Source organism: Cynocephalus volans, chromosome 11 (assembly GCF_027409185.1).
Source record: "Cynocephalus volans isolate mCynVol1 chromosome 11, mCynVol1.pri, whole genome shotgun sequence".
Taxonomy (NCBI): Eukaryota; Metazoa; Chordata; class Mammalia; order Dermoptera; family Cynocephalidae; genus Cynocephalus; species Cynocephalus volans.
Window position 1 is genome coordinate 61,429,242 of NC_084470.1, and position 17,689 is coordinate 61,446,930.

Here is a 17,689-nt window from a genome sequence, read left to right on the forward strand (position 1 = left end):
GTGGTCCCAGTGGGGCCCAATACTTGGCCATCCTGATGAAGTCTTGTGTGGCTCTGGAAGTCCATGACTTCTAGGAGTAGTACTGGGCTGTGGGGAGAGGGACTGTCCCTCTTCCTATCCTTCTTTAGGAGACTGTCTCTGCCCATCCAGTCTTTAACAGCCAAGGTCACCCTAGAGAGACGTGTTGGCAGGGGCTTGTGGGGAGAGTACTGGGAGGCAGTCTCTACTCCCTAGGGGCCTGTGTCCAATACAGTTAACTTCATCTGCCACTTAATTACCTCCATGGGGTACTGCTCCCTTCTGCTTGGTAGTGCCTGGCAGACACTCTTCAGTGCCCCTACTGTGGGCACAGGACGTGGCACAAGGTCAGCAGGCCCAGGCAGCCCTCAAGGCAGGAAGGAGGAGCACCTTGACCTTCTTGCAACCTCCCTCTGCTGTCTGCCTCCCCCTCCTTGGCCCATCCACCCAACTTCCTTCTCTCCCAAACACTGCCTGCCTGGGTGTTGAAGGACTACTTGGCACCTGCTACAGCTGGCTGCAGCCGCAGCTCCCACACCCCCCAGCTCCTCGCTCTGTCCTCCTCCCCACCAGCCTGCCCGCCCAGTTCCTGGTGTGGGAGATGAGTGGTCTGCCCACCTCTGACAGGGCCTGTCCTGACACCCAGGGCAGACTCTGGGTGTCCACCCGCCAGGTGCATGCCACTCACACAGCAGTGCGTGGTGGGTACATGGTAGGTGCCTGGCTGCCCAAAGGTGGCCTGTCCCTGCTGAGGCTCTGGCTTGGGCTGGGAGGTGAAAGGGGGTGATTAGCTGCCTTGTGCCTGTTATTACATTGATGTATTATTTAGCTCCAGAGAGGCGATGAATATTTGATCTTGCACTGGCTGTTGGCAGAGGGAGAGGGAGGGACTGGGGTGAAGGTGATGGCTTCACATCCCCCACCCCAGTAGCCCTGGGGATTTAGATACTGCCCTTTCTTGCCTGGTGTCCTCTCCCCAGGGATACAGGCTCAGGACTGTGGGAATTCTTTCTGTGTAGACTTTGCTGGGGCTATAGATATGTCACTTCCTTGCCTCAGGCTTCTTTGCCAGAGGTGTCCATATGTCCCCAGGGGCTGTCTTCATCCCAGCATGCTGCTCCCTGGGAGGCACCCTAGGCTCCTTCCTGGTCACTCCTGGCCCGGGAGCTGGGAGGGAGGAGGTAGCTGGCTGGGAAGTAGGCAGGTTCCCATACAGGGTCTCAAGAGAGCCAATGGGTGGGTGGGCAGGCGGGCAGACAGAACATGGCAGTTTAATGGGCCAGGGAGAAACTATCCCTCTCCTTTGTTCCTTTCAGGCCTGTAGCTCCTGGGGCACTGATCATTATTTAAGGAGCAAGTGAGGGGCTGGAATCCTGCGTCAGTGTCATAGGGAACCACCCATAGCTTAAAGCTCAGCCTGGACTCCCACTCCGTTCTACTTGCATGCCTCCACCTTGGAAACTATGCCTGGGGCCCCAGCAATAGGAGGGCCCTGGGCCAGAAGCCTGGCACTTTCAGGGCTCACTTCACCTGTCAGGGCCCAGAGGGCATCTTCTGGGGGTCAAGTGGACTGTGGGAGCACACCCTAAATCCCCTCCCACCCCAACCTAGGCCCCAAAGAAAGCTCCAGGCCAAGTCCAAGTGCCACGCAGTTCCCAGCTGTTCCTGGCTCAGGGCTCCATCACTGTGGAGACAGGAGCTAGGGAAGCTGGCCCACCCCTCACTTTCTGTGGTGTTTGACAGCTGCCCCTTTTCCCCTCACACAGGCAAGGTGGCCTATCAGCCTTCTCTCAATTTGGATTCCTGCACACAGTGGGCATGAGCTCTTTGTTGCTCCTTGCCACCTCCCAACTGCATTTAGTACCTCTGATCTGGGGAGATGAACTGAGGGATTGCTCCTGGACAGGGCAAATGAAGGGGCTGCTTGCTTGGAGGATGTATTGGAGGTAGGAGGAGCAGGCTAGAAGAGGTCTAGGTCCTCGGTTCAGCCAACAGTTTTGGGGCTCCCCAGCCACCAGCAGAGTGCTTTCATGGTCCCCTTCTGCTGCCCTGTGGCTTAGGAAGCACAGTGGTTGGGGGTGGGGTGGATATGAGTTCCTCTGGGTTGATGCAGGCATAGGGGAGAAAGCCCTTAAAATGCTTCATCCCAGCACCTTCCTTGCAACTGGTGGAGTATATCTCAGGATTTCTCCATCCTACTTTTGTTTAGCCTCCTCCTCAAGAGGGGACACAACATGGGCCAGAGGCAGGGTCCAGCTGATTTCCCAGATATGGCTGCTCCTTGGGGAGCCCTGCATGGTGGAGGGGGGCTGGAGAGTAGGCATCTTGGTCCATTCTTAGTTCTCATGCCTTATGCAACAATGTTTTGTAGCTGGCCCTGGACAGATCTCTCTCCAAGCCTGAAATGGGTGGGGGATGGAGGGGACTCTACTTGGGTCTCTTTGTTCTACCCTCAGCTCCTCACCCTGGGGCTGAGTGGCCCTTAATGGATGTGGGGGAGAGGACAGTAGGCTTTGTGGGAGTGCAGGGAGCTGAGGCTAATTCAGGGTAGGGAGAGGAGTGCACAGCTGGCTGCTCTCCCCTCTCCTTCCCTCCCCCACTTTTCTTTCCCTCTGCCTCAGTGCAGCCCTAGTTAGGGCAGAGGGCAGAGGGCAGCTGGAATGAGCCTCCTGAGCCAGGAGTGGCTGTATTATTCATGAGTAGACCGTGTATGTTGAGTTGCCATTGCCGAGCCGGTGGTAGAGCCTCTGCCTTCTCCCAGGAGGAGGTGACAGGGGCAATCCTGGCTAACCTATGCTCCCTTATCCTGGCCACAGGAGCTGACACAATGAGTGAAACGAGTTCTATAAGCCTGGAGGTGAGCCCCGGAAGCCGTGAGACTTCAGCCGCCACACTGTCCCCTAGGGCCAGCAGCCGTGCCTGGGATGATGGTGATACCCGCAGCGAGCACAGCTACAGCGAGTCGGGTGCCAGTGGCTCATCCTTTGAGGAGCTGGATCTGGAGAGCGAGGGGCCCTTGGGAGAGCCACAGCTGGACCCTGAGACCGAGCCCCTGGGGGCCACCAAGTGGCCACAGGAGCCCAGTATCCCTGAGAAGGGCAAGGAGTAACCCATGGCCTGCACCCTCCTGTGGTGCAGTTGCTAAGGAACTGAGCACTCTCCAGCCCTTTTCTTCCTTCACCTCCTGGCCCAGGCCAGGGCCGGGAGTGTCTGGGGGACCTGACATCCCCCACCCCAGGCCTCTAGCTAAGCCTCTCCTCACTGCCCTTTTGGCTCCCAGGGCCAAAGGAGCCAGGGACTGTTTTCTGCACCAGCCCCCAGTGCTGCTCCCCCTGTTGTGTTTTTTTTCAGGCTCACATTGGAGCTTCCAGGACCCTGAATAAAGCAAATGATTTTCTTGTTTCACCTGGATTTGGGCTGTGCATTTTTTGTCTAGTTCTACCTCAGGAAATCCTGTGCTGGTAGGTCGGGAGTGGGCAGGAGCCCCCCCAGCACAAGGAGAGGAAGGAACATGGCCAGGTACCCTGAGGTGGGAGGAGGGGGGTGTTGGAAGCTCCCAGCTTCTTGCTCTGTGACTTCAATGGACAGCTGCCCCTCCACTGCAGCATCCCTAGGGGATCCCCCAGACTGCTGGAGAGGAGGTGGAGCAGAGCAAGGGTGCGAGTGCTGAGCACAGGGTGCCCTCTGGAGCTCAGGGGTAGAGAGTTCACAGCCTGCCTTTGTCTGCTTCCAAGGGATGCCTTTGTGTCTGTGGCTGGAGTGTGCCTGTGCTCATGCTGGGACCTCCCCAGCAGGTGAGGGCATCTTTGCTTGCCTGCCAGTGCCTATGTACCTGTGTGTGTGCATGTGCATACATGCACTTGTGTTCTGCTCTGTGTAACCTCTGATGGGGCTGCTGGTGGCGTTCTTAGGTGAGGCTGTGCCCGAGTGAATATCAGGATATGATCATGGCTGGGCATGACTGTATTTGTGTGGATGGCTATGTGGCTATGTGCGTGTGTTGTTGTGCTTTGTGTGTCTAACTGTATGTGGTTGTATTATAGGGGTGTGTGTGGCTGGCTAGCTAGGAGCATCTCTATGGAGGCTTTGTCCATATACAGCTATTTGTGTGTGTCTGTGTGCAGCTGTGTATAAGGTTGTGTGTTCATGTGTTAAAACTGTTTTGTTGTATGTCTGTCCATATATAAAGCTATGGATCTGTGCAGCAGTGTATTACAACTGTATGTGTGGACATGTCCATGTGTACAGCTATTTATGTGGCCATGTGTCCATATGTTCTCTTATGGTTGTGTGGCCATGTGTACAGATGTATGTATGGGCATGTCCACATGTGCTTCAGGGAGTGGCCACATGTACAGCTATGTATTATGGCTGTGTCTACTTGTATAGATGTATGTGGTTATATGTTTATGTATATTGCTATGCATGTGGCCACATCCACATATAGAGCTAAGCGTGTAAGGCTGGGTGTATGTCCTTGTCTGCACACACAGCTGGGAGTGGCGGCTGCATAGTTGTGTGTGTAACTGCATGTCTGTGTGCTGCAGTGGGACTGTGCAGCTCACTTGCTGTGGGCCACGTAATGGGCTTCTGCCTGGTGCTGTGCATAGCCATACCTGTGTCTTTTATGAGGCTGCCTTGGTGAGTGGGTTGGGAGTGTGGCTGGGGTTGCTGTGCGGCTCCTCTCACCTGAGTAACCTCCTGACATCAACCCGTCTGCTCCAGGGGCCTGTCCCATTGCACCTACCCCAGGGAGCAGTTGCTCTGAGCCACCCAGAGAGGGCAAGAGCAGCCGGTTGCAGAGTGGGAACTGGAAGACAGCATGTCTGTCTCTCCAGCCTTGTCTGACAGTTCTGAACCCTCATCCCGTTGCCACCTTCTCTTCCATTAGTAATTGGGTTTGTTTGGGTTTGATGTGTCTGTTTTGTTTCAAAGCTGTGTTCTTTCCAGAGCAGTGGGACATGGGGTTTCTGTGTACAGTGTAAAAGGCTGTTCTTGGTGATCCCCCCTCCCCCAACTGCCACATGCATATGTGGATCTGTGTGCCTGAGGGGCCTGGGCTTGGCATGTTCATTAGCATGTGTCTGAGCTAACCTTAGTTCCACTGACACCTGTGAAAGAAAGGGCAGTGCCAGAGGAATGTGTAGGGATGCTGTGTCCCTTAGCAGTTAGAAGTGTATGTACATGTTGGTGGAAGATAGCATAGACTCTGGGGCTAGATCTGGGTGCAGGCCCTCTCCCCAAATCCCTCAGCACAGTCTGGCACTACAGCTTATCCACCACCCCCTACGCAGGGGTGTCCGTCCCCGTCCTGCTGTGGGAGGGAGGAGTCAAGAGCATCCTCTCAGAGCTGTCCTCCCTCTGCTTAGGCTCCAGCTCTCACTCCCTCCTACGCAGCAGCCAATTCCAGGAGGCTTTCCCCAGCCCCCTCCCTTTCCTGGTCCCCCTGTTGGCCCCAGCATGTCCCTTAGGGTTGACCCTAGTCCCTGGCCTTGCAGCCCCACCCCCACCCCCACAGGTCGATATATCTGCCATAAATACCCTTTGTACATGAGAGTGGGGATTAGTGGAGGGCGGGGGGCAGGTAGTAGCTTTAAAGATCATCTGCAGGAAGGAAAAGGAGGCCTCATCCTCCTCCGAGCACCCCCAACCACCACCTAGTCTTTTCCTCCTAATCTTTTCCTCCTAGTGACTCAGGCCCCAGCTCTTACTTGAAGCTGAAGACACATGCCCCCACCTCAGGCCTGGCATGTGGACTGAGCTGCAGTCTCTGGGTGCGGCAAATGGATGTGAGGACAGGGACAGACTTGTGGCAGCAGGTTAAGCACTCCACCTATCTCTCATGTGCCCTTTTACCTATCCCGGGACCACCCTGGGACCCTAGGGCCAGCTCCCCTGCTCTCGAAAATGGTAAACTGCACCGTGAGCACCTCTCGGAATCAGTGACCTTCCCAACCCCATGCCCTGTGCCCTTTTTCCGCCTCACTCTGGGATGCAGTCTGACTCTGGGGTGGAAGGGGCCTCGAGGCACCTGCTCCAGCGCAGAGCGGGAGCTCCCGGGGATTCAGCACCACGCGGCGGACAGCTCCAGGCCCTGTGGTCCCGCGAAAAGCAGCCAGAGGCGCAGGGCGAGGAGCTGTGGAGGGGTCCGGCGGGAGGCGGAGGCCGAGTTGGTAGCGGGAGACCCGGAGTAGGGAGGAACGGAGGAGGGGCTTGGGGCGGGCCGGGCCGGGGACGGGGCGGGGCGGGCGGCGATTGAAAGCGGCGAGGCGAGCGGCCGGGCGGAGAGCGCAGAGCGAGCGAACGAACGAGCGAGCGAGCTGGAGCAGGAGCCCCGCGCCCCCAGCTCCACTCCGATTCTCTCCGTGCCAGAGCCGGGCGCGCCAGGTAGGGTGAGCCCGTGGTGCCACGACCGCTGCCGACCTTTTAGGCACTGACCCCACGTCCCGGGGCCCTGGGGGCCCTCGAGTTCTGGGGTGCCCGGGCCGGGGAGTCCAGACGGTGCTCTCTGGGTGCTTCGGGAAGCGGGAAGAAAGCCCTGGGCGTCCCGCCTTTCTTCCCCAGAGAATGCACTCCCTGCATCGCGCTACCCCGTTCCCTCTGCTCCAGCGTCCTCTGGTCCCTCTTTCTGTCTGTGCCTCCGTCTTTGTCTCAGCCTCTCGGTTTCACTCCTTGCCCAGATTTTGTGGCCCAGGTCCCCCTGGCTGTCCAACTCTGGGGTTCTGTCCCCTTCCCTGCCTCGGAGCTTCCATCCCAGCCTCCCCTGTGGGAGGCTCACAGACTTGATCAGTTGTGGCCTCAGCCCCGATCTGGGTCCTCGTCCCCATCTGTGTTGGTCTTCATCCCTGCTTCTCTCTCCTGTTTGTCTGGTTGAGCCGCTTCTTTCCAGGTCCTCACAGGAGCCCAGTCCCCTGCCCTGGCACCAGCAGGGGATTAGCCCTGGGGAACTGAGAGGGCAAAGTGAGGAGCCCCAGTGTCTGTGGCGAGGACACAGGGTCTTTGAACTAGTTGCTGCCCTCAGTTTCCTGTTCTGGGGAAAGATTCCTCTTCCAGCCTTTCCAAGACTGTGAGATTGTAAGAGCCCATGTGTTTTGGAAGGTAACTGGGTTACAAATGACAGGAAGCAGAGTGGAAGAGGGAGGGGGTCTCTGAGGGCCAGGGCCAGGGTGACAGGAGCCTGAGGCTGAGGATGGGGAGATTGGAAATTATGACTTTCTCTGCTGGGTTTGGAGTGAAGAGAAAACGGAGGCACAAAGTCTCAAACAGCATCCTGCAAAGAGCTAGGGAGTCCAAAACTCTCACCCTCAGCACTGCTTGGAGATTCTGATCAGCCAAATTGCCGCCCACCCCTGACACACATAGACACTCACATCTACTTGCCCTGTTCACTTAGAACCTCTGGCCACTTGGGTGCCCTCCCTGAGGCCACCTTCTCCACCTCTTTGTCTCGCTCCCGGTGCCTAGGATCTCTATTTCTTCCTTGGTCAGGAGACTCTGAGGATGGCTTTTTTTTTTTTTAAAAAGATGACTGGTAAGGGGATCTTAACCCTGGACTTAGTGTTGTCAGCACCACGCTCTCCCAAGTGAGCTAACCAGCCATCCCTATATAGGGATCCAAACCCGTGGCCTTGGTGTTATCAGCACCACACTCTCCCGAGGTAGCCACGGGCCGGACCTGTGGGGACAGCTTTTTAAGAACCAGAGGCTAGGACCCAAGGGTGTTTGCCTGGGCTCCAGTCTCCTCAGGGGTTTGAGACTGTTCATTAGAGACTCTTCCCTCCCTCTTCCCTGGTGGGTTCTCAGACAGCAGTGCCCCCTCTCTGGAAATCCAAGGCTCAGGATGGGAACTGGACTCCCGAGATTGTAATTCTGTCATGGCCTCTGCTGCAAAGGTAATGACCTAGGGGTCCTGTGAGGTTTGTGCAGGGTATTGGACACCCTTTGATTTACAGAGGGCTTAGTGTTGGCTGGGGTCTCCTGTCCTCTGCCTGAGCCTCCACTCCCTGCCTCCCTCCCCCTCTGTTGAGTTTGGTAGGGGCACAGGGCCAATCTTCAGCCCAGATCAGGGCAGGGCTGAGAGACAGGCCCGGGGTTGTCCCAGGAACTTCTCAGCCTAGTGACACCACACACTCTCCTTGGCTCCTTAGTACCTGGGGAAAGGGTGTGGGAAGAGCCAGAGTCAGAAGGGGCAGCTGCTCTCAGATTCCGCTTCTCCCTGTCTGTTTGTCCATCTCTCTATCTCTCTGCAGGAGCTGGGTCCCTTCTCATCTCTCTTCTTGTCCGTCCTTTCCTGATCCCTGTTTCCTCCTCTCTTTGCCTTTGCTGCTTCTACCCTCATCCCCTGGAGACTCAGGTCTGCTGGACCTATCCATCCCCTTTGGGGCCATGGAATCATTGCTTGGGCTCCTGGCACTGCTGCTGTTGTGGGGCACTGTGGCTGAGGGCCCGGCCAAGAAGGTGCTGACCCTGGAGGGGGACCTGGTACTGGGTGGGCTGTTCCCAGTGCACCAGAAGGGCGGCCCGATGGAGGACTGCGGCCCTGTCAATGAGCACCGTGGTATCCAGCGTCTGGAAGCCATGCTTTTCGCACTGGATCGCATCAACCGCGACCCTCACCTGCTGCCTGGTGTGCGCCTGGGTGCACACATCCTCGACAGCTGCTCCAAGGACACACACGCCCTGGAGCAGGCACTGGACTTTGTACGTGCCTCGCTCAGCCGCGGTGCTGATGGCTCACGTCATATCTGCCCTGATGGTTCTTATGCTACCCATGGTGATGCCCCCACTGCTATCACGGGTGTCATTGGCGGCTCCTACAGTGACGTCTCTATCCAGGTACGTTGAGGCTGCCTAAAGGGTGGCTGGGGAGGGAGGCCAGAGGAGGTGATCAGAATTCCCACTGAACAGGGGCTCCCAGGCTGCCACGCATTGGAAGGGGGACTAGAAGCTTCTTTTCAGTAGCTTTTTACAAAAGACTAAAAGTGCCCCTGTCACATAATGGGGGTCAATTTTTAGAGATTGAGCCACTCCCACCACACACACACACACACACACACACACACACACACACTCTCCTGATGTTAAACAACCCTGAGAGGCCTAATATCCAGGCCTCTGAAGTCAGACCTCTGGGTTTGAGTCATGGCTTCCCCACTTAGTAACTGCATGACCTGGGCAGGTTATTTCTCTTTTCTGTGTCTCTGTTTCCTCCTTATAAATTGGGACGCACAACACTTTCTACTTTTAGGTTTATTGTAGAAATTTAATGAGGTGATACGTGCAAAGCATGTATCAGAGGGCCTGGCAAGTCACAAGGGCATAGTCAATATTAGCTGTTATCATTATTAACTCATTTTATAGATGAGGAAACAGGCTTGGAGAGAGGCAGGCCACAAGTCAAAGCAATGGCAAAATGGAGATGTGAAATCAGGGCTCTCAGCCAAGGGCCTCCTGATCTGTCAGAGCATCTCTCCCTGGATTAGAGAGGGGTGGATAGATAGAAGCCAGGATCAGCCAGAGAAGAGAAACAGGGTAGGGGACCCAGGAGGAAAAGAAGCAGAATGTGTGTGGGGGTAGGGGGCTGGGTACCCTAGGGTCTTCAGGGGGTGAGAAGGTGAGGGAAGCAGCTTCCCCCACCCCCTGCCTCCTGCTCTCCCACAAGGGGTCAGCAGAGGGAGCCCTGTAGCTTGGCTTCAGCAGAGGGTGCCGGCCTAGCTGACATCCCTTTGCTGCTGCCTGGGCTATACCCTGGACACACCTGGCTGCTTTAGCACAGGTGGGATCCACTCCCTCCCTGACTGGGTCCCACCTCTTGTCCAGATCCTCGCCTGCTGGGTGCCCAGCATAGGCTGCTAGAAGATGAGGCCAGAACTGGGGGACATAAGGGAGGCCTTAGCTTCCTTTAGGAGGCCAGCTGACATTGCCATTAGGCATAGGGCTAGGACTCCTGACCTGGAACGCTTGTTCAAGAGAAATGAAGAAGAAGCAAGAATCTGAACCACGGAGTCAGCTTGTGGCCTGGGGTGGAGGAAGGCCTGGGCACTCCCCTACTATAAGGAGTGGATTATCTGTCCCGCTAGTCTTGACTGCTGGAGGTAGCTAGGCAGCAGCTTGGACGGGGTGGCTCTGCCACTATCTACATTTGTAGCTCTGGCTGATGGCAGGGAGAGGTGGGCAGCCTCCTACCTGCTGATGTCTTCAGAAGCCTCTGGGGTGCTTTTGCAGCACCCCTCCTCCCAACAATTCTCTTCAAGGTCCCATGCATTTATCTGCAGGAGCCCAATTGCCTCCTTCCCATCACAAGCTGCCTGCACCCTATAGTAGGTCCCACACCTCAGCATTAGTCTGCTTTTTCCTTGTCTTGGTCAACACAAAGCCCAGCCCTTCATCCTAGGCTGTACCTGCCTGTTAAGGATCCTCCTCATTCCTGCTCCTTCTCCCTTGCCCATAATCTTATCATTTTCCCTATGCCAGGCACTGTGGCCTCCCATGCATTAACATTTTTATCTGCTCAGCAGCCTTGAGATGAGAAACTGTAGCCCAAGGAGATTTGTTACCTCAAGGGGCACAGAGGTAGAAAATATGGGAGGGGACACTAAGCCCTAGACTGTCAGGGTCAGAGACTGCATCCCAGTTGCAATACAGGGTTTAGCCCTTTCCTGTGGAACATGGGCCATGTCCTGCTTTCACCTACTCACCATCTACTAGGTCCTTGGCTGGATCCTACTCCTGTGGGCAGGCCCAGGGACCTGAGGGTGGGAGATGGGGTGTCAGACAGTCAGTGTAGAGCAGGGAACCTTGTTTTTTTCAGGCTCAGGTATGCAATGGAAACCAAGGCTTGGGCTGCCAGGGCCATGGGACTGTCAGATATGTGTCTTTCTTCCAGGGGGAGCCTTTATCTTCTTTCTCCATCATCCTATCAGAATTGACTCTAGGGAAGGGCTATCTGCCCCCAAACAGGTAGAAAGCTTAGGAGTCCTGAGCATCCCAGATGCCATCTTGTGCCTCCCTCGGTCCCTGGTGTAGCCAAGTGCCAACCTTTCTCCACCCCAGGCCTTCCCTTGGTTCCCCTGCCATGTGTCTGCAGAGGAATAGCAGAGGGATCCAGGTGTGGCTCAGGACCCTGGTGCCTCAGCCGTGGGTCTTCTCTCTCCCAGCCCATGGGCAGGTATAGAAAACTTCCTACCGCCAGGGGAAAGACTCATCAAGTCAGAATACAGACCGTTTGAGAGAGGGAAACTTCAAGGGTTGACCTTGTGAACACCTGATCCCAAGGTCTGCTAGATGTAGGGGATGCATCTGTCTCTAGTGTTTGACCTGGTCTCTGATCTTTGCATTTTCTACCCCTCCCCCAGGTGGCCAACCTCCTGAGGCTATTTCAGATCCCACAAATCAGCTATGCCTCCACCAGTGCCAAGCTGAGTGATAAGTCCCGCTATGACTACTTTGCCCGCACGGTGCCCCCTGACTTCTTCCAAGCCAAGGCCATGGCTGAGATTCTTCGCTTCTTCAACTGGACCTATGTGTCCACTGTGGCATCAGAGGGCGACTATGGCGAGACAGGTATTGAGGCCTTTGAGCTAGAGGCCCGTGCCCGCAACATCTGTGTGGCCACCTCGGAGAAGGTGGGCCGGGCCATGAGCCGTGCAGCCTTCGAGGGCGTGGTGCGAGCCCTGCTGCAGAAGCCCAGTGCCCGCGTGGCCGTCCTGTTTACCCGTTCTGAGGATGCCCGTGAGCTGCTGGCTGCCACCCAGCGCCTCAATGCCAGCTTCATCTGGGTGGCCAGTGATGGCTGGGGGGCCCTGGAGAGTGTGGTGGCAGGCAGTGAGGGGGCTGCTGAGGGCGCCATCACCATCGAGCTGGCCTCTTACCCCATCAGTGACTTTGCCTCTTACTTCCGGAGCCTGGATCCCTGGAACAACAGCCGGAACCCCTGGTTCCGTGAGTTCTGGGAGCAGAGGTTCCGCTGCAGCTTCCGGCGGCGAGACTGCGCAGCCCACTCTCTACGGGCCGTGCCCTTTGAGCAGGAGTCCAAGATCATGTTTGTAGTCAATGCAGTGTATGCCATGGCCCATGCACTGCACAACATGCACCGTGCCCTCTGCCCCAACACCACCCACCTCTGTGACGCGATGAGGCCTGTCAACGGGCGCCACCTCTACAAGGACTTTGTGCTCAACGTCAAGTTTGATGGTAATAGAGCTGGCCAGTGTCCATTGGCCTGATGGTTCTTGGAGGATGAGGAGGAGAAGGGCTTTAGGTTTTATTACTTGGCTAAGAAAACACAGCATAGTGCAAGTAAAGGACTCACCCAGGCTGATGTCATAGCTAGAACAAGGACGGCTAGGCAGAGAGGACTCCAACTGGAGACAGGCGTGAGTGTCCACCTTTCTGAGGCCCTTCCTGAAAGTGGACCTCTGGCCTGGTCCTGTCACTTTGAGAGTCTCTGGCTCCTGCTTGTGCCCTGCCCTCTGTCTCCTGTCTGCTTGTCTTGCCAGGGTGGAGACCGGGGGATCTCAGCCCATACTCAGGCAGCAGTGAGAGTCAGAATCAGGGTGAGCTGAGGATGAGCATCAGGGTGACACTCTATATTCAGGGAAAATTTCTATTCCTAGTCTTGATTTTCCACCCAAGGTAGCCAAAGTCTCCTCAAATCAAAAGTTATTTTAATAAAAGTGCCAGTTCTAAGAAAAACTGGCCAGTCAGCTCATTTGGTTAGAGAGTGGTGCTGATAACACCAAGCCCGAGGGTTCAGATCCCTGTGTTGGCCAGTCACCAAAAATAAAAAGGAGTGCTTTAGAATCCTCACTATGCTTCGCTAAGAATCACTGTGGGAACAGTGGGAGAGGGTGCCGGGCTGACAAAGCTTGGAAGCACTGGCCCAAGGTTAAGATGAAGAGTAGTTCCAATAAGATTGACATTCAGACTTGAGATAGAATCAGGGTGGGGATCAGGTTTGGCGTCTGAGGATTGATTGAGTTAATGATAGAGCAAGGCTAAATTCAGCCTGCTGGGCTTGGGAGGAATTTATGGTAGGACTGCAGTTGGATTCTGAGAACTTTGAGGCTGTGTTGAAAGAGTAGGGGTTTGAGGATGCCTAGGTTTGAATCCGGGCTGCACCATTCACTCATGGGGCCTTATGCATGTCATTTGCTTACTTGATCCCTGATTTCTTATGGGAACCAGGTTTGGCTGTAGTCCTGGCTCCTGAGCCTGCCTGGGAGATGTGAGGTTCATAGGGGATGGAGTTGGGCTGGAGAGTGAAAGCGATTTTCCAGCTGCTGAGCACATTCTGGTGAATGGTAGTGTTGTAGGTGACTGCTGAGGTTGGGATTCAGTTTGCACTGGGATCTGTGTTAGGACTGGCAGAGGCTGGGTCTAGGATTATTGTTGATAGAATTAGTGGCACCAGAATTGGAACTGAGGGTGGTTTTAGCTCTGGGATCTCTGTGTTAAATTTGAAGAGAGGGCTGTGTTGTGTGTTGTGATAAAGTTGGGGTTTGGGGCTTGGACTGAAACATGTTGGAGACGAGGTCTAAGGTTGGGTTTGGGGAGTCATGGTTGAGGACTGGTGTGGGCATTATGCTTGTGGTGATGCCTAGGCTTTAAGGCTGAGGTTGCATTTGGGGATTAGGGTTGATGAGGGTTGGGGTTTGATGATGCAGTTTAGGGGTAAGAATTTGTTATTACCTCTCATTTAGAAAAAAGGCTGGGGCCAAGATGGGCTTTAGAGTTGGGGTAAGGATTGGAAGGGCTAGTGGTGGCCTTAGCTCTGGTATTTGGGTTCCATGTTAGGGTTAGGGTAACCTACCAATCCAACCCTCTCTTCCTTCCCTTTTTCGTTCCAGCACCCTTCCGCCCAGCTGACACCCACAATGAAGTCCGCTTTGACCGCTTTGGTGATGGTATTGGCCGCTATAACATCTTCACCTATCTGCGGGCAGGCAGCGGGCGCTATCACTACCAGAAGGTGGGCTACTGGGCAGAAGGCCTGACTCTGGACACCAGTCTCATCCCATGGGCCTCACCCTCAGCAGGCCCCCTGCCCGCCTCTCGCTGCAGTGAGCCATGCCTCCAGAACGAGGTGAAGAGCGTGCAGCCAGGTGAGGTCTGTTGCTGGCTCTGCATCCCGTGCCAGCCCTATGAGTACCGGCTGGACGAGTTCACCTGCGCTGACTGCGGCCTGGGCTACTGGCCCAATGCCAGCCTGACTGGCTGCTTTGAGCTTCCCCAGGAGTACATACGCTGGGGTGATGCCTGGGCTGTGGGACCTGTCACCATCGCCTGTCTGGGTGCACTGGCCACTCTCTTTGTGCTGGGAGTCTTTGTGTGGCACAATGCCACGCCAGTGGTCAAGGCCTCAGGTCGGGAGCTCTGCTACATCCTGCTGGGTGGTGTCTTCCTCTGCTACTGCATGACCTTCATCTTCATTGCCAAGCCATCCACAGCAGTGTGCACCTTACGGCGCCTCGGTTTGGGAACTGCCTTCTCTGTCTGCTACTCAGCCCTGCTCACCAAGACCAACCGCATTGCACGCATCTTTGGCGGGGCCCGGGAGGGTGCCCAGCGGCCACGCTTCATCAGCCCCGCCTCGCAGGTGGCCATCTGTCTGGCACTTATCTCTGGCCAACTGCTCATTGTGGCCACCTGGCTGGTGGTGGAGGCACCGGGCACGGGCAAGGAGACAGCCCCTGAACGGCGGGAGGTGGTGATATTGCGCTGCAACCATCGTGATGCAAGCATGCTGGGCTCACTGGCCTACAATGTGCTCCTCATTGCGCTCTGCACGCTCTATGCCTTCAAGACTCGTAAGTGCCCTGAGAACTTCAATGAGGCCAAGTTCATTGGCTTCACCATGTACACCACCTGCATCATCTGGCTGGCATTCCTGCCCATCTTCTATGTCACCTCTAGTGATTACCGGGTGAGCCACCTGCCACTGAGCTGGGAGGGAGTGGGATACCGGACCCTCTGTTTCTTGGCATCTCATTTAATCTACTAATAACTCTGAGGCTACAAGAGGTTAAATGTTCACTCAGGGGCCCACAGCTTGTGTGGACTCCAGGGGAAGGCAGGAGGGCTGAGTGGGGCCCAGGGAAATGGCCAGGGAGGTACGGAACTTGAGTTAGAGCTGACAAGCAATTTCAGGACTTAGATTTCCTCCCCTAGCCTGGGAGTAGATGGGGATGCAGAAATATATCCACTGAGGGGTTGGCTGCAGAAGGGATTGGGAGATGAAGCTGGGAAAGGCAGGGAAGGTGAAGCAAAGAGCGTAGGGGGAGGAGATCCAGGGTGTACGGTTGAGAAAGGTTCAAGCAGGTAGAAACTGTATCCTGGTGGTGGCTTCCAAAGAAATTTGGTTCCAGCTGGCAATGGTTGTCTCAATGGTTCTCCCCAGGGGCAAGGGGCAATGGCTACTTAAGATGGGGTGGTCAGGGAAGGCCTGTCTGAGGAGGCAACTGGTAAGCTGAGCTCTGAATGATAAGAGGATCATCTTGGTTAATCCTCAATACTTTGGATCTCCATGGCTCTCCCACTTTACAGACAAGAAACAAAGACTCAGGGAGGATCAATCCTTTGCCAAGTGTCACTCAGCATGGGAGTGCAGACTAGGGTCTGAAATGACAATCTTAACAATTAAAGGAGCAGGAAAATTGAGGCAAAATCCTTTTCTTCAGGACAGTGTGTGGTGGCGCAGTGCTGGGGGCCAGGAACCGCTGGGCTTGGCTGTTCTGTGTGCACCTACTGGGCCACCTGTTGGGTGGTGGAGGCCAGGGCTGGGGAGGGAATCTGCTCCAACTTAGCCTGTATTTGCATATGGTTTGTATTTGCATGCCAATCATAGGTGGCTAAGGATTTACCCATGGGATACAAACATGCAAGCACACATGTGCACAAATGTGCATATACACATGCACTGGTATACAAACATACACCCGCACACATGCAGACACACAAATACACATATCTCCACATGCACACACAGTACTGGCACACCTGGCACACACACACACATTTCCCTGCCTAAACCCACATCCATCCCCATGCATCCCACACTCAAACCCACATACACACACACACACACACCTGTGCACACTCACCGTCCCAATACATATATCTACACAGATATATACACACCTACACCTACATACACACACACACCTATGGGTGCACTTCATACCTGCACCCCTTCCCCCAAAGTATCCCCCCCAAGACTGCATGCACTCTTGCACATCCACCCTCACAGCTGGAACTCTGGTCTCCTGGGAAAATGGACCACTGAGGCTGACCCTGGGACTGTGAGCAACCTTCCTAGCAATCCTTTGGGGTTTGGCAAGTGGACCACAGCCAATGTTGGATGCTTACTGCTCCCCCACAGCCTGGGTAGGGGGTCCTGGGGCCAAGACCAGGCCTTTGGGACAGACTCGTCCTTGGTCTGTGCCTGCTCACCCACTCACCCACCACAGGTACAGACCACCACCATGTGCGTGTCGGTCAGTCTCAGTGGCTCTGTGGTACTCGGCTGCCTCTTTGCGCCCAAGCTGCACATCATCCTCTTCCAGCCTCAGAAGAACGTGGTTAGCCACCGGGCGCCCACCAGCCGCTTTGGCAGTTCCACTGCCCGGGTCAGCTCCAGCCTCGGCCAAGGTCAGCGTCCTAAGCACCCCTCCATACCTGTAGCCCCTCTCCCCACCCCAGCTCCTCAGGCCTGGGGGCCACTCCCCAGGTTGCTGAGACTCCTTGTCTGGGGGTGGATGGCCTCAGATGACCCTGGACAGAAGGCAGGAGCGGGGCCCTGCTTTCCTTGCTGCCTGCCCTGCCTGGAGGACTGCAGTATCAGCCCCAACCTTAGTTTTTCTTTCTGTAGGGTCTGGCTCCCAGTTTGTCCCCACCGTCTGCAACGGCCGTGAGGTGGTGGACTCAACAACATCGTCACTTTGAAGACCCCACACTCTTGCCCTGACATGGCTGCTCCCCGGAACCCAGTGCAGACCTGAGTCCAGGGCAAGAGGAAGTTGGCTGGAGCACTGCAATAATGCCTACCCCATCCCTGCCCCCCAAAAGTCATTTACCCACGTACTTGCCCCAACCCTTCAGAATCAGAAGTCAGGGTCCTTGGCAAGGGAGCATCTTCAATGGCCACCACTGCTCTTGCAGCTGTGACCCCTCCTTGCCAGGCCCAGGGCTCAGATGGGGGTGAGCCAGGGTGAACTCTGCCCTTGAGCGGTGTGGCGGAGGACTGTAGGCCCCAATCCCCAACCAGCACAGGTGCTTCCAGCCCAGCCCTTCCCCTGTCCTAGGGCCTTTTTTATTTTTTATATACGTTACTCTGGAATGGGGAGGGTGGTTATTGTGGGGGCTCTTCCTACCCCCGTACAGTAGTTTGTCCTGTGGTTTATTTTGTATTACCTGTAAATAAAGTGTCTTTATTTAAAAAAAATCATTCTTTGCCCTTGACCCAGGGAGGACCCTCGCACCTGCCGCAGATTCTCAAGCTTCATTCTGCTAGTGTTGACTCTGCTCTGTGCCCAATGCTGGGACCTGGCAGCCACCAAGACAGACCCAGCCTGCCTGGTGGGGAGAGGGAAAATGAATAAACTGTCCTCCTTTGAAAGGAGCCACTGAAGACTGGCTAAAGCACTGCTGGGGAGAGGGCAGGAAGTTTAAATGG

At 55.5% G+C, this 17,689-nt stretch overlaps 2 protein-coding genes across 6 annotated transcripts in view; both read left to right on the top strand.

The window, feature by feature from the left end:
- TEX264 (testis expressed 264, ER-phagy receptor) overlaps positions 1-3,412 on the top strand; it is a 30,626-nt gene extending 27,214 nt beyond the window's left edge. For 4 of the 5 annotated variants that reach the window (XM_063114440.1, XM_063114439.1, XM_063114441.1 and 1 more), the window contains one exon: positions 2,835-3,412. In XM_063114440.1, coding sequence (XP_062970510.1) covers positions 2,835-3,127 — 293 coding nt within the window. In that variant the 3' untranslated portion in view covers positions 3,128-3,412. Of the gene's footprint in view, positions 1-1,784; positions 1,965-2,834 lie in introns of all 5 variants that reach the window. The other variant, XR_010024884.1, reaches the window with a different exon arrangement.
- Positions 3,413-8,403: 4,991 nt separating this feature from the next.
- GRM2 (glutamate metabotropic receptor 2) lies at positions 8,404-16,959 on the top strand. Its single transcript, XM_063115192.1, has 5 exons — positions 8,404-8,853; positions 11,373-12,210; positions 13,866-14,941; positions 16,485-16,665; positions 16,886-16,959. Exons 1-5 carry the CDS (start codon positions 8,404-8,406, stop codon positions 16,957-16,959), a joined length of 2,619 nt encoding a protein of 872 aa, XP_062971262.1.
- The last annotated feature ends 730 nt before the right edge of the window (positions 16,960-17,689 follow it).

Coding starts and splice junctions, on each gene's coding strand:
- GRM2 (XM_063115192.1), top strand. CDS start 8,404: ATGGAATCATTGCTTGGGCTCCTGGCACTGCTGCTGTTGTGGGGCACT. Junction 12,211..13,865: donor GCTCAACGTCAAGTTTGATG/GTAATAGAGCTG, acceptor TTTTCGTTCCAG/CACCCTTCCGCCCAGCTGAC. Junction 16,666..16,885: donor CAGCTCCAGCCTCGGCCAAG/GTCAGCGTCCTA, acceptor TTCTTTCTGTAG/GGTCTGGCTCCCAGTTTGTC.